At 42.1% G+C, this 16,322-nt stretch overlaps 1 protein-coding gene across 1 annotated transcript; it reads left to right on the forward strand.

The window, feature by feature from the left end:
* The first annotated feature begins 13,731 nt into the window (after nucleotides 1–13,731).
* SMIM35 (small integral membrane protein 35) lies at nucleotides 13,732–16,022 on the forward strand. Its single transcript, XM_058544740.1, has 4 exons — nucleotides 13,732–13,750; nucleotides 13,810–13,926; nucleotides 14,963–14,996; nucleotides 15,923–16,022. Exons 1-4 carry the CDS (start codon nucleotides 13,732–13,734, stop codon nucleotides 16,020–16,022), a joined length of 270 nt encoding a protein of 89 aa, XP_058400723.1.
* Nucleotides 16,023–16,322: the final 300 nt, after the last annotated feature.

Consider the following 16,322-nt stretch of genomic DNA (forward strand, 5'->3'; position numbering starts at 1 on the left):
ACCTGCGAACCTTGGGCCGCCAAAGTGGAGTGCACACACTTAACCTCTGTGCCACTGGGCCGGCCCCCAAAATATATACTCTTTTGAAAAGTATACAAGAAAGATAGTATAATATATCCGTTTAAACTTTGCTTTTTCATTTATAAATGTCTTGGAGATTTTGTAAACCAGTAAATAGAGACCAATTGGAATTTAAAAATTATTAAATTTTATTTTGAAATGATTACAAACTTATAGAAAAGTTGGAACTATGTTAAAAAAAGTACACCAAAACTTTTTTCCCTGAATGATTTGAGAGTGTTACTGACCTGATACCCCATCACACCTGAATACCCTAGAGTATGTTTCCTACAAAGACATTTCCCTACTACATAACCATGATATAATGATCAGAATCAGAAAATTAATATCAATACATTACTTCCGTCTAATCCTCAGATTATTCAAGTTTTGTCAATTGCCCCAGTAATGGTTTTTATAGCAAAAGTATCCGGTTCAGAATCAGGGTTGCATTTAGTTGTCATGTGTTTTTAGTCTGCTTCAGTCTGGAATAGTTCCTCCATCTTCTCTTGAAATTCATGACCTTTACACTTGAAGATTGCAGGCCAACTATTCCTTAAATGCCCTCAGTCTGGGTTTATATGATGTCTCTTCATGATTAGACTCAGGTTCTGCATCTTTGGCAGGAATGCTGCAGAAGTGATGCTGTGTTCTTCTCATGGCATGCTATCAGGAGGCACACCATTTGTGTTTGTCTCATTACTGATGATGTTCACTTTGATCACTCAATTATGGTGGTGTTTACCAGGCTTCCTCTTTACAGTTACTCTTTTTTCTCTTTGTAATTAGTAAGTATTTTGTGGGGAGGGACTTTGAAACTATGTAAATATACCAATATGCACTAAACTTTTAAATAATAGGTTAATTAATTAATATCTGCATGGATTTATGGTTTTTATTTATTCAGTGGGTTGTTACTGCTATTATTTATTTTGATGCTCAAACTATCATGATTTGGCCAATAAAGTTGGCTTAAATGTCCTTTTGATATGCCCCCATTATTCGATAGGCCTTTCTTTTTTGGGGGGAGGGAGGTACAAGAAGATTTTCAGGTTCATCTTGTATTTTCCCTGCCAGTCCTGTAATCAGCCCATTATTCAAGTAGCCCTGGTTTCTTGGAGTGGAAAATGGTATTTAGAAGCCAAGATCTTGGCAGTAGGTGTGTTCATTGATATTGGGGTGTTGTTGCTCCCAAGCCCTCCTAGAGGACAGAGCTACATACATACATACATGTCTAAGTTTATTTCATATATCTATTTATATAGGTAGAAAACCTGAATTCACACCAACAACTCCAATCCATGATAACACCACAGGGTTTATTCTAGGTTTGTCCCTTTTTGTATTTGTAAGTCCTTTGTCCAAGGGTGAGAAATCTGGCTTCCATAATTCTTAACATATTTACTTATTTGATTAACCCCCTGTACATAATCATCTCCTATCTCTGCTGTCTCCTTTCCAGCACTGATGCCCTTATCACCTGGCTTGGGATGTGACCCCTCACACTGGGCTGCCCCATCCTGGCCTTTCTCCTCACCCCATGCAGGCTCTGACCCTGTGCCAGGCCACTCTTCCAGGGGATATCCTCTTCCCCCTTGCTTGGCCTTGACTCCCCTTGTTGGGCCATCCTCCTCAACCCTGCCATGGATGCCTTCCTCATCCCACTCAGGCTCTCATTCCACACGCCAGACCACTCCTCCACAGATACCCTCCTCACCATGTTAGACCTCACTTCCCACGTGGGTTCCCTCCTCTCTCCACTTATCCCTGACTCCTCACCCCAGGCAGCCCCTCCTCATGGACACCCTCCTCACCCCACTGGGAACTAGACCCTTGCACTGAGCAGCTTTCCTCCCTGGACCCCCTCGTCACCCTGCTCAGGGCCACCATGGTGCCACTCTCCCCACCAACTGCAGTTGGGACCAAAAACCACATGTACATATTCTATTCCTTAAGCTCTTTCATATTTGAGAATGTCTGCCTATTGTCTTTATATTTGAACATCTTGGCTGGATAAAATATTTTTGGGGTTTCACCTTTTTTTTTCCCTTGGAACTTTGTAGACATTGCTCCAGTGTCTCCTGGCACTAAGTTTCTGTGAAGAAGTCTGAATTATGCTAAATTATGTTGCATCCCCCCTACACTTCCCCCAGGAGATTTTTATATTTCTGCCTGGACAATCGGTGTCCAGTAAGGAAACAGAAACCACACCAGGTATTTTAACAGAGAGAATTTATTATAGAGAATTGTTAACTGAAAAGGCAGATAGAGAACGCTAAGGTATCATGGAGGTAGCAATTGCAAGAAGCAGCTACTATGCTTAGGACTGGGGGAACAAAGGGAAGAACTTCGAATTATTAAAACATAGAGCTTGGAGGAGAGCCTCAGACCTCTGGGGGAGGGCACTGTGGCGGTCTGGTGCTCATGTTTCTGGGGGGCGGGTGGGAGTATGAGATTGGTTTTAAGAATTTGGAAAAACTGCAAGCTAGACCCAACAGCTTGTAGAAGAAACTGCTGGGGTAAGAAAGAAGCAATGGGTTATGCTGACAGCAGTAGGAAATCCACAGGAAGGCAATAGGAAGCAGATAGGACAGAGCAAGTCCACTCTTTATCCTCCAGCATTTCCGTCTCCCTCTGCCATCCCCTTTTGGTAGAACCTCCCCCAGTTGGCAGGGGAGAAATGTGGTTTGCAGAGTCCCACCTGCAGCATCACAAAGTTGAATATAGAGGGTGGGCTTGAAGTGGAGAAACAATAGCTTAATAACTGAAACAACGCTTTGATGGAATATATCTTGGATTTGAGTATTTTGAATCAAATTTTCCTAAAAGCTGATATACTCTTGATCTGCAGAGGCCATCTACCTCTCATTTCAGGGAAATTCTCTTATATCTTTGAAAACATTTTCTATTTAATTTATTGGTTTCTCTACTCCGGGTTGCCAATTTTCCTCAGGTTGGATTATCTTTGTCTGTCTTGCGTAACTATTAGCTTTTTCACTAATTGCTTTAATCTCTCTGTGTTTTTCTTCCCTGTCTTCTGTGCTTATCTCAAGCTTTTTCTCTCTGTCAGTTATTTAGTTTTTAATGATATCTATTCTATTCCTTGCAATTTCTGTTGAACGTATTATCTCCATAATGATATTATGTTGTCCTCAATTTGGTTTCTTAATCTTTCTTTTCCTGTAAACTTCCTTTTTTTTTCCCCCCAAAGCCCCAGTAGATAGTTGTATGTCATAGTTGCACAACCTTCTAGGTGCTGTATGTGGGACACGGCCTCAGCATGGCTGGAGAAGCAGTGCGTTGGTGCGCGCCCGGGATCCAAACCCGGGCTGCCAGTAGCGCAATGCACGCACTTAACCGCTAAGCCACCAGGACTAACCTTTCTTTATTTTAATGCATGTTTTTAATAAGTGGTTCTAGAGAGTGAAGCAATTTTGAAGAATTTCCTTCTGTTGTTTGAGTCATATTTTGTTCTGGGTTGGGGTCTTTTGCATTTGGTTTTATTTGTATATTTATGCTGCACTTTGCTTGTGTGGTTGCTATGCCTTTTATTTGGGCAGCTAAGTCTAGGCATTCTATTTGTTTGACATATTGATGACTGACTGTATTCTCTTGCTTCTTGATTCTATTTTCAACAAGGGAAGTTACAGTTTTCACCCTGCATTGCAAACTACACACCCATTAATTTCTTCTTCTTCTCCTCTCAATTCCCTCTTCTGCCTTCTCCTCCCCAGCCTCCTGACTCGCATCTTCCCTCTACTTTGTTCGCAGATTCTTCTTTTCCTCTTCCACCTTCTTGGCTTTCTTTTTCATCATTCTAAGTAAACTTTATGCCAGTTTTCTTCTTTACAAACTAAAGACGAGTTTCCTAGGTCAATATTTTATATAAGGACAAGCATAAGCTTGTTTGTAAAATCAGTTTGTACAGGTTTTTTACGGGGTTTTGGTGGAATTAAGATAATATTTTGGCCATATCCAGAAATACTGAAATCCTACCATAGACCTCACAAAATCTTTGGGGGAGATGTACAAAAAGAAACAGGGGACAAGGGAAAGATAAAGCAACATTATAGCAAAGGTCTTGTGTCTCAAGTTCCCACAGGCTTGAGCAATGACCAAGGCTAAAGACGCTTGGGGCATTTTTTTCTTCTCATTAGCCCAAATCCCAATCCTGAATCTTACCACATTCTGGCCTGCAAGGGCAAGAAACTGTCGTAATGAGAGCGCCTGAGCATAAATGAAGGGGGCATGACGGCGAGACTGGTTCCCTACTGCTCCAGACCTGGAAAAGGAGGAAGTGAAATAGAAGAGCCACAACTATGAACTTTTAACACACATTGACCTAGTCCACTAGCAAGCTTGAGCCAATCAGCATGACTCAGGGGAGGCAGTGAAGCAAGGAGGGAAAGGGGACGTAAAAGGGTGGTCTTGAATGCATCTCTTCCCCTAGAGCCCCTTGGTCCTCTGTGGGATCAGGACTAATAAAAGATCACAGTTATACTGACTCCTCATTAACCTTTGACTATAAGGCTGCTGATCCCTACACAAAATCTGCATCTTAATGGTAAGACTGGGAGTTGAAAGAAATGACTCCCCTTGCCCCAGACCAAATAACAACTATGAGTGGCATAAAATAGGATTCCCATTTTGAACAACCTCATTTTTAACAAACATCTTAGTGATTCGAAACTGCTTTTGGATAATGTGGATGTATGCCTCCCTGCTGTAGATAACGGAAGTATAAGTTTGCTTTTGTGAGCTGATGCTAATGGGTGTATTGAATTAGGGGTGGGGGTAGCATCAGTAATCAGTTAATACTGTTATCTAACTACTGACACAAAGAAGTTTCATATAAACTATTCTAAAAGTGATATCATTGTTTTGGAGATGACATCTAAAATTTATTTGATTTCTGTCTAATAACTTTATAGAGCAAGTCATTTTAAACAAAAGGATAGTGGAAAGGGCATGGGCACTGGAGCCAGAAAGAACTGGGTTCTTGCTGTGGCCCTAGCATGTAGAGCTCTGTGGATCTGGGTGATTATTTAACTTCTATGAGCTCTATTGATAGTTCCTTTAAATTGTATAATGGTGGCAATAATATTGCAGCCTAAAAGAGTAAAAACTAACTTAAGCAAAAAAATGTGATACTAGAGTTTTTTGGACTCACATACCTGACAGTCTATTTGAAAAATCTGGGAGAATTTTTACCTATAGCACCATCTTTGGGATCAATGTTAATTTATTGACGTTTTCTTAAACTTGAATTTTGTGGAGAGGAAACAGCTATCATTATCAGTTTACCATAAATTCATAGTGACTGAGACTTACATAAAACCTGCATTGTACATTCTTTTTTTTTTTTTTTGTGAGGAAGGTCAGCCCTGAGCTAACATCCATGCTAATCCTCCTCTTTTTGCTGAGGAAGACCGGCTCTGAGATAACATCTATTGCCAATCCTCCTCCTTTTTTCCCCCAAAGCCCCAGTAGATAGTGTATGTCATAGTTGCACATCCTTCTAGTTGCTGTATGTGGGACGCCGCCGCAGCATGGCCTGACAAGCGTTGTGTCAGTGCACGCCCGGGATCTGAACCCAGGCTGCCGGTAGGGGAGCGCGCGCACTTAACCGCTAAGCCACAGGGCCGGCCCAAACCTGCATTTTAATGTATCGGATTTGGTAGAAATATTATTTCCCTATGTAAAATCCCAGGAAAGGATTCTCTGTTCATCTTTAATTATTCTTATAGTTGAGGTATCCTAAAACCGGGGAAAACTCTGGCTGTGCCTGAAGATTGGTCCACCTCTGCACAGGCATTACACAGGAGAGAAAAAGGGTAAAGCTTATCAATTTCCACTAAGAAAATACACCCTAACTTGTTCATCTGCTTTGTTTAGTTCTAAACATTTGCCTTTACTCTTTATAAGCAATACAGAAAACACACACTCCAAACTCTTGCCGGAGACCATACCGTTGTCCTATATATTTTCCAACTTACACATACACTCTAGTTGAAAAGAGTGATTCTTATGGAGAGTTGGGTGAAAGGAAATGTAGTCCTTCCCTCTCTAAGGATAGTCTAGGCTTTCCTTGAAGTAATGGAAAAGAAAAGTTATGCTATCAACAATGGGTACCAGAATTTCTCATAGGGAAGGAAATGTATTTTTTTTGTTTATTTTTTATTTAGTGTGTGTGTGTGTGTGTGTGTGTGTGTGTAAGATCAGCCCTGAGCTAACATTCATGCCAATCCTCCTCTTTTTGCTGAGGAAGACTGGCCCTGAGCTAACATCCATACCCATCTTCCTCCACTTTATGTGGGACGCCACCACAGCATGGCCTGACAAGCGGTGTGTCAGTGCACTCCCGGGATCCGAACCCGGGCTGCCAGCAGCGGAGTGCTCGCACTTAACCGCTATGCCACAGGGCCGGCCCTGGAAATGTATTGTTTAAATAAATAATTTGATGGATTCTTCAAGTTTGGAAAATTTTTGGCTATATCTCTTCAAATATTTTTTCTGTCCTCCTCTTCTCCTTCGAAGACTCAAATTACCCATATACTAGGTTGCTTGAAGTTGTCCCACACCTCATGGATGCTGTTGTCATTTGTTTTATTCTTTTTTTCTCTGTATTATTTTATTTTGGATAGTTTCTATTGCTATATCTTCAAGGGAACTACTTTTTTTCTTCTGTAATGTCTAATCTGCTGTTAATCCCATCTAATATATTTTTTATCTTAGACATTGTGGTTTTCATTTCTAGAAATATGATTTGGGTCTTTTTTATGTATATATATTTTTTCCTCCCCAAAGCCCCAGTGCATAGTTGTATATTCTAGCTGCGAGTCCTTCTAGTTCTTCTATGTGAGCCACCACCACAGCATGGCTGTGATCAAATAACAACTGACAGATGAGTGGTGTGGTTCTGTGACTGGGAACTGAAGCCAGGTCGCCAAAGCAGAATGTGCCAAATTTTAACTGCTAGGCCATCAGGGCTGGCTCATCTTTTTTATATCTTGAATGTCTCTACCCAACTTTTGAACGTATGGAATACAGTTATAATAACTACTTTAATGTCTTTGCCAATTCTAACATCCTTGTCAGTTCTGGCTTGGTTTCAATTGATTAATTATTCTCCTCATTACGGGTCGTGTTTCTCTGCTTTTCTGCATGCCTGGTAATCTTTGATTGGATGCCAGGCATTGTGAATTTTACCTTGTTGAATGCTGGATATTTTTGATTTCCTATAAATATTTTGGGAAGCAGTTAAGGTACTTAGAAGTAGTTTGATCCCTTCCGGTCTTGCTTTTATGATTTGTTGGGTGGGTCCAGAGCAGTGCTCAGTCTAAGGCTAATTATTCCCCACTATGAGGCAAGACTTTCCTGAGTTCTCTATCCAGTGCTCTGTGAATTCTGAGTATTTCCAGTCTGGCTTATGGGAACAAGCACTGTACTCTGCTCTATTTGAATGCCAGACACTGTTCCTGCTAATTCTTTCAGATGACTCTCTCTCGACTTCAGATAGTTTATTCACACATACACACTGATCTATGCCTTACTGAATGCTTGAGGGGGACCTTCTGCACATCTCTGGGCTTCTCTCTCTGAGCAGTGCTCACCTCTGTCCTGTGAACTCCAGCTGCATTTGTCTTCCTGGACTCTCTCCTCAACCCATATTTTTTGATATGTTGTATTTTCAATATCATTTGGTTCTAAAGTATCTTCTAATTTCTCTTGTGATGTCTTCTTTTACCCATGAGGTATTTAGAAATGTGTTGTTTAATTTCTAAATATTGGGAAATTTTCCATATTTTTTTGGTTTTCATTTCCAATATAATTCTGTGGTCAGGGAATATACTCCATAAAATTTTAATCTTTTAAAATTTATTAAGACTTGTTTTGTGGTTTAGCATATGATTTATTTTGATTAATGCTCCATGTGTACTTGAAAAGAATGTGTATGTAGCAGATGTTGGATACAGTATTCTATAAATGTCTACTGGGTCAAGTTGGCTGGTAGTGTTGTTCATATGTTCCATATCCTTACTGATTTCATGCTCCATCAATTACTGAGAGAGGAGTTAAATTTGCTAATGATAATTGTGGATTTGTTTAGTTTTCTTTCAGTTCTATCCGTTTTTCCATCTTATATTTTATAGCTGAATAATGACCGTGCATGCACATTTAGGATTGCTATTTTCTTTTGATAAATCAGCCCTTTTATCATTATGAAATATCCTTCTTTATCCTTGGTAATATTTATTGTTCTGAAATCTACTTTGTCTGATATAAATGTAACTACTTCAGCTTTCTTTTGATTAGCTTTTGCATGGTATATCTTTATTTATCCTTTACATTTAACTTATATATGACTGTGGTAAGTTAAAGATACATATTATAAACCCTAGAACAACCAATAAAAAGATAAAGCAAAGAGGTATAGCAAATAATGTGAAATTAAATGACACGATGGAAAATTTTGACAAATAATTAGAAATTATGAAAAAGAATTAAATAGAAATTCTGGGAATGAAAAATACAATAACTGAAATTAAGAACACAAAGGATGGTTTAATAGCAGATTAGATACAGCTGAAGACAGAATTAGTCAACTAGAAAATAGGCCAGAAAAAATATCCAAGACTAAAGGTCAGAATGACGAAAGTTTGAAAAAATGCAAAAGACAATTTTTTTGTTAACATTAAATTTTTAAACTGAATTTTCAATAGCATTCACAATAATCTCAGATGTTTTACCTTCTACAGACTGAGCTTCCAAAAGCTTTACTTTGACTTCATGAATTAGATGAAAACACTGAGCCGTTATTGAAATTAATTTAACCGTTACTCTCTTTTGTTATAAAAAGTATCAGCCATGATGCTATAACCAAATTTGTCTTAATAAACAGTAAAAAGAAAAACACCTCATTCCATATATTTGGAAACTAAAAAGGCACTGCCAAAGAATTCATGGGTTAAAGAGGAAATCCCAGTAGAAATTACAAAACATTTAGATGAGACAAAGGTAAAAATATTACATATCAAACCTTACAGAATGAAGCTAAAGTGATACTAGGGGTAAATTTAGAGCATTAAATAGATATATATATATATCAAAATGCACTATACTGGAAGTTCTAATCAATACAATAAGACAAGAAAAATAAATTTAGAAATAAGTAGAAGTAAGAGACTAAATTGCCCTCATTTATGGACAATATGATAGTCTACATATCCAAGAGAAACCACAGAACAACTATTAGAATGAAAGATTTCAGCAACATTGCTAGACGTAAGACCAATATACACAAAACAAGTGCCTATTCACAGTAGCAACAACACTATAAAGTTCCTAAGAATAAATCTAACAAGAGGTATGGAAAACCTTCAAGGGGGAAATTATAAAAATTATGACGGCCTATAAAAGATGATTCCCCAAATTAAAATATATGCCATATTTATAAATTTGAAGATTCTATGTAACAAATATATCAGTTTCGTCCAAATGAACCTAAAAATCCACTGTAATCCCAATCAATATTTTAATAAGGATTTTCACTGATCTTGAAAAGCTGATTCTAAAAGTCACATGAAAAAGCAAAGTATCCAGAATAACTAATATGTTTTTGAGGGAGACTAGGTGGAGTGTTTATTTTACCAGCTATCAAGATTTATTATGAGACCGTAGTAACTAAGATAATTTAGGAGTGGTATAGTGTTAGACATTTAGACCAAGAGACAATAGACAGCCCAGAAAAAGAAGATACATATATGTAAAACTTGATATATGAAAGTGGTGGCAATGAAGATCATGGGAGGAAAGTATAGAAAATTAACTTTCTGTATAAAAATTAGATCATTTTCTTATAACATATACAAAAATGAATCCCACGTAGACTAGTGTCCTAAATTTGAAAAACAAAACTTTAAAACTTTTAGAAGAAAATTAAGGAGTCTACCTTGAAGTAGGGATGGATTTCTTAAATAAGATTTTAAAAGCTACAAATATGGATAAATTTAACTGAAATAAAAGTTAAAATTCTGCTTATAAAAGACACCATAAGCAAAATTAAAGGACACGCCAAAGCCAAAGACTTCAGGCGACCCCTTTGCAGACATCTCTCTGGAACTCTCTCTGGGCAGCCCCTCTTCCCAGTGTTTTGTCCTGTAAATTTGAACTGTGTGGGTCTCCTGGCTGCCAAGTTCTTTCTCCTCAGCGCAGACTGCTGGACTCTCTTCTGCTCCCACCTCCCTGTACGGTGAGTGGGAAACACCCCGGGCAGTAAGCCAGGCGGGCATAGAGCGCACCGCATTTCACTTCCTTCTTCCGGGATCACCCTCTCGCGCTACCTTTCTCCATAATTTAACCTATTTTTTCTGGTTTTCTAGTTATCTCAGCTGGGACAGTAAATCTGGTCTCCATTATTTTACTGGGGCCGGAAGTGGAAGTAATCTTAGTATCATTTTTATAAAGTTTTGAACATGTAAAACAATGCTATATATTTATATAGTTCAAGGGAAAAAATGAAATAATAGTATAAAAACCATGCATAGGGAAGCTAAACACCAAATTTAGGAGAATAGTTACTTAGAGGGAGAGGCAGGAGAGGACTATTCTGAAATTGAGATACTTAATAAGCAAGAATGGCAAAATTTTAGAATTCTTTGAAGATTGGTACGTGGATGTTCATCATGTCACTCTGTGTACTTTCTGTGTGCATGAAATATCTTATAATAAAAATTTAAAGGTATACAAAAGGGAGGATAGGTAAAGAATATTAGTTAAAGGAGCCTCTTAGAAAGATAAAGAGGTAAATAGAGTAATTAAATGTGTCTGCAAGCCACCGAAGCCAGAGTCATCATTAGGGGTGGGAAAAAATGGTAGCAAACAGGATAGTGCAACTGCTTCCCTCTCAAGCTGCATTTCTAGAAGGGCTGTGATTCCCCTGCTGGTGTTTTCCTCCTGGTACTTTCTACTCCTGGTCAGACTTTTCTTTGATGAAACCCTTCAAAACCCCAGCTTCCACAAACACCACAAATACTAATACCTCACCTTGTTGAGTCATCCTTCCACTCACCCCGGGGTTACTACCCCTAGTTCTTGAAGACTTGAGCTCTTGGGCCACTGTTGTGCTCTTTCTTATTCACACAGATGACCTCTCTCTGACTTGAGCCTCTCAGTTTCTGGCACTACTTTCCCCCAATGATCATCTCTTGCTTGGGTTTTTGCAGTAGCCTCCTGATGGGTCTCATTCTTCATCATCATCCCCTACCACGCCTATTCTTACAGTAGCAGCCAGCGTGATCCTTTTAAAACATTGGATCATGTCACTTCTCTGCTCAAAATCCTCTCATGACTCCCTACCTTGCTCAGAGAAAAACTCAAACTTCCCTTATCACTTTCAAAACACTGCTTTATGTGGCTCCTGACCCCGTCTCTTGCAGCTCTCCTGCTCATCACTCAGGGCTCCTTGATGCTCCTGGAACCTGCTTGGCATGCTTGTGCCTCAGCTGTACCTGCTGCTCCCTCTGCCTAGAACATTTTCACTCTAGCAGTCTACACACCTGGTTCTTGCTCTCACCTCCTTCAGGGCTTTCTCCTCAATTGTCACATTTTCCATGAAGCGTTCCCTGACTGCTGTATTTAAAACTGTACTCTCATCCCCACAGTGCATTCTCTCTCTTGCTCTCCTTTCTTTCTTTCTCCCTTGCATGTGTCACCTTCCAATATACTATATAATTTATTTCTTTATTTTGTTTATTGTCTGCTTCCCTCCACCAGAATATAATCTCCATGAGGACAGGGATTTTTATGTTTTACTTATTGCTGTAATACAAGTGCCTAGAATAGTGCCTGGCACAGAGAAGATGCCATTGGCGGCTTTGGGGATCCCTGTTTCCTCCTTTTCTTGGGGACTTAAGGAATGGGGGAGGGGTGCATAGTCCCTGATGCCATCTGCTCACACTGCAACCCATGGCAATGGCCATCAGCTGAACTGGGCTTTGAGCATCAGCCATGCAGGGTGCTGCAGAGGTCTCCCTAGAACCCAGCTGCATGACTCCTTCAGGTCTGGAGAGCCTCTGCGTGACTTCCCTGCCCCTCTTTGGGACACATAAATCATTTGGTTGCTCCCATGCCATGAGAGAGCACAACAACTCTTCAAAGCTGAGGCTCCATCGGCCAAGGTGCTCCGTGTAACTATTCTTACTGGGATTTGTTGTCCCTTTGGGGCCCAGTCCAGCTCTCAGATCCTACAGATCTATCTGGGAATTCTATTGCCTCCCTGGGACTTAACTTTGGATCAAGGAACAAGGACTTTCTCTCTGGAACCCACTGACATCTTTTCAATGTTTCCCAGTGCTTTTTCTTCATCTCTCTTATCTCGCTTTCTCCCTTCCCTCTCGGGCTGGAGATATCTTCCCCAGTATGGTGAGGAGGATAGTCTTGCTTTTGCTCAACTCTTGTCTATGTTGTGAATCCTTTCCATTTCTCTAAGGGCCTGGACTTTTGAAATCTAGAACTAGGAGGATAGACCCTGTCTCTCTGCATTTTGCTGTCACATTCTCTTCCCTGAGTAGAGAATAACCTGGCTGCTTACATGAGGAGAAGGGCCAAGGGGCATGGGAGAGGGAAAGGCTTGCATGGGGGGAATTGTGAAATATTTTAAAAATACAGTCACACCGTTGATAATAATGACAACAACAATAATGACATAATTAACAACTACTGAACACTTGGTGTATGCCAGCTCCTTCCTGAATGCTTTATATGGCATTTCCATTAATCTTCACAACAACTCTATGTGTATTTATTATTATGCTTATTTTCCATAAAAGCAAACTGAAGTCTAGTGAGGGAAAGGGATTTGCTTTCCCTCACACATTTTTCGCATTTTGCAAATGATAGACCTGGGTTTCGGACACAAGCCTGCTATGCCAAGGGCAGTGCTTCACCACTGCACCTCCTGGCCTCTTGGCAACACCCCTGGAGCCTCAGGACACCAGGCCATATACAGATAGGGAATCACTTTATTCTTCTGTGCTCCTGGCAGCTCATCCAGCAGGAGTGGGGCTGGCCCTCCTCTTCCTTCCCTGCCCTGCCCTCCACGGTGCTCCCATGGTCAGCCTCTTCCTGCAAACCTGGTTTCCCTCTCTGCTTCTGCTTCAGGCCCGTCTCATCGCCCTGCAAGTTTCCAATCTCTGTCTCTCTTTTGGTTTGGCTTTACAAATAAAATATAAATTTAGTTAAGAGCTCATACCACAAAAAGGGAAGAAACGATAAAGATATAAGCAGCAAACGGAGCCCAAGGGTTAACACTCTGCCACTGGGTATGCAGGCTTCAGGGGGAGGGTCCTGTGGATCTGCTCTTGGGACCCTCCAGGCTGCCCTTCCTGACCACCAGGCTTCACACTCAGGAGAGACCTCCCCGGGCTCTCCCCCAAACAGCAGCGCCTTTTCCAATGAGTAGAAGCCTGTGGCTTCAAGAAGGCCTCCCAGCTCCAAACTATCTCTATTGTCAGAGGACTATTACTTTGGATAAACAAGCTAACTATAAAAAATCAGATATCAGACATTCATGTCTTAGTATGGCTTAGCTCAACTAGCTAGCTCAGAGCAAGATTCTTGGGGGACAGTCATTTTGGTGGCAGTGGGGAAGGAGGAGAGGAAATTTGGAACATGGCGCAGGTCAGTCGGTGTAGGGGGCTGTGAGAGGGCTCTGGGCAGCTGGGTGAAGGAGGCTATGTCTCTCTGCAGGTGAGGACTCCATCAGCACCTTGGGCCTGATCCTTGGCGTGGGGCTAACACTGCTGCTCGTGTCCATCCTGGGCTACAGCCTGGCCAAGTGGTACCAGCGTGGGTACTGCTGGGAGGGTGAGTAAACACTGGACCCTATTGCCTCAGCTCTGCTAACCCCTTCCCTCCAATAGCAGTTAGCAAGGCCGGGTGGGGCTGCAAAGTCTTTAGCGTGGAGTCATGCAAAAATATTTCCTGTGGTGGCTGCAGTGGTTGAAGACTTGAGTGGGTGGCTGAGCGCTAGAGGTAGTGGGGGTGGGGTATTGGGGCCTTTACTGAGAGAGTGGGGGCTCCTCCCACCCCAGCAAGCACCCAGCTTCCTCTTTCCTCAGAGCCTACAGGAGTCCATCCCCGAGGCCTGTGTGGGCCTCGAGGCCAAGGGCAATGGGCCAGACAGGCCAAGCTCCAAGTGTCCCCCACTCTGGCTCCCTGTGCATCTCTTCCCCTGCCTGTGGGTCTTAGGGCCCTCTCCTAAGCTTGCTGATGCTTCAGCTCCAAGGGGAGTCCCTTGGAATTTGCTGTGGTTCTCTCAACTCTGATCCATATCTGCACTTCCCATAGGACCCAGGAGAGCTGGGAGGGCGTGCTGGAATGCTGAGAGATAGAGAACATTTCCTGGATCTGCAATTAACTTCAACAGCTTCCATGAATGTTTGTGGAGCACCTACTAAGTGCCAATGCACTTTTGTCTAATATGATTTTCTTTAAAATTCCATGTGAGGATGAAATTCTTAGTCTCCATTTTTTATGGATGAGAATGTGAAGCTAAAGTCACGGGGTTGGAAAGTGATGGAGTCCAGATTCAGGCCCAGGTCTTCTGCTGGGCTCCAAGCTAGGACTGCCTCCTTCCTAGGGTAATCAGTGCCCTTAATGGAGGGAACCTCAGTGGCAGGATCTGCCCCCAAAAAGCTGGTGATTCTGTCTGGGAAGATGGGGTGCACCCGTGGGTGTGGGGCAGGAAGCAGGCTTGGGACCCTCCCACAGCATCCTGAGGCCCAGCCCAGTCACCCCACTCCTCCCTGACAGGGGTGAGGGAGCACCAGATGTTTCCAGAAGAGTGATGGGCAGCTCTCCCTGGAAGGACTAACTCTCTCTTTTTGGATTGTCTTCCTAGGGCCTAATTTTGTCTTCAACTTGTACCAAATCCGGTGAGTAGATTCAAGGCAGATCTGAGTGGGGTGGGGGCGGGGGGTTTGTTATGCTTGAGAAAAAATCAAAGATAGAGCCAAAACTTACTGCTTCCCTTCCCTGTCTCCTCTCCATACCCCTAAGCAAACAAGGGAAAACGAAGGAGTGAGAGTCCATTTAGAAAGTTGCGTGAATAAAAACTTGAACTTGGACAGGACCATGTAAGACCCTGATGACAGTGATCTTAACATTCACCCCCAGGTGGGGACCATCCATCCATCCATTCATTCATTCACTCATCATTCATCATCTACTCATCGTTTATTCAGTGAGGATCTATTGTAACAGGTATTGTGGATTAGTTTCTAAGGGTTCAAAGATAAGTGAGCATAGTCTGTCTTCAAGCATTTCACTATCTATGGTGGACACAGGCCTGATTACAAACAATATAATGTCAGGCACAATATGGTGTCAAAAGAGAGGAGCAAATGAAGACAATCAGGGATTCAGGGAGCGAGAGTCAGAAAGTTCTCTTGGGGGGCCACTCTGTGGCCTAGGGGTTAAGTTCAGTGTGCTCCACTTCAGCTGCCCAGGTTTGGTTCCCAGGCGTAGACATATACCACTCGACGGCGGCTATGCTGTGGTGGTGACCCACATACAAAATAGAGGAAGATTGGCACAGATGTTAGCTCAGGACGAATCCTCCTCAGCAAAAGAAAGAAAGAAAGAAAGAAAGGTCCTCTTGGGGTAAGTCATCTTATCCACACACTGCCTCAGGGCAGGTCTGCTCCTTGTCTGGCCCAGGTAACTCCTATTCTGGAAGATAAGTCAGTGAGTCAGTGAGTCACTGCCCGGAAGTTCTTCCCATGCTCTGGTCAAGGAGTTGGGCAACCAGGGAGAGGCCAGATTCTCAGCCCCGATAACTTGGTTGGATCATTTTTCTCAGGAACCTGAAGGAGCTGGAGATAGGTCCACCTTTCACCATCAGTGGCCACATCAGCAGCCCAGATGGTGTCTACATGAAGTTCTCCGACAGGCTAGTCTGATGGGGGAGCATCAGCCTCTGGAGTCCCAGAAAGGTGAGTGGAAGTTTGGTGAGCTCCTGAGTGAGTTTGATGTCTCAGTAGGTCCTCAGAGACTCCAGGCACCCAAGCCTAGCACCAAGGACTGCTTGGAACCCAGAGTGAAGGCCCGGGGTCCTGCTGTCCCCACCTCCTGCCGGCAGGGGGCTGCTCCTTTTCTACTTGTCCACCCAATCCATGTCCTGTCTTTCTTTCCTGGAGAGGTTCTATTTCTAATCATATGGAAGCTTCTAGAATAGAGTTTTCTATCTCAACCCTTTGCTC

Source organism: Diceros bicornis, chromosome 7 (genome assembly GCF_020826845.1).
Source record: "Diceros bicornis minor isolate mBicDic1 chromosome 7, mDicBic1.mat.cur, whole genome shotgun sequence".
Taxonomy (NCBI): Eukaryota; Metazoa; Chordata; class Mammalia; order Perissodactyla; family Rhinocerotidae; genus Diceros; species Diceros bicornis.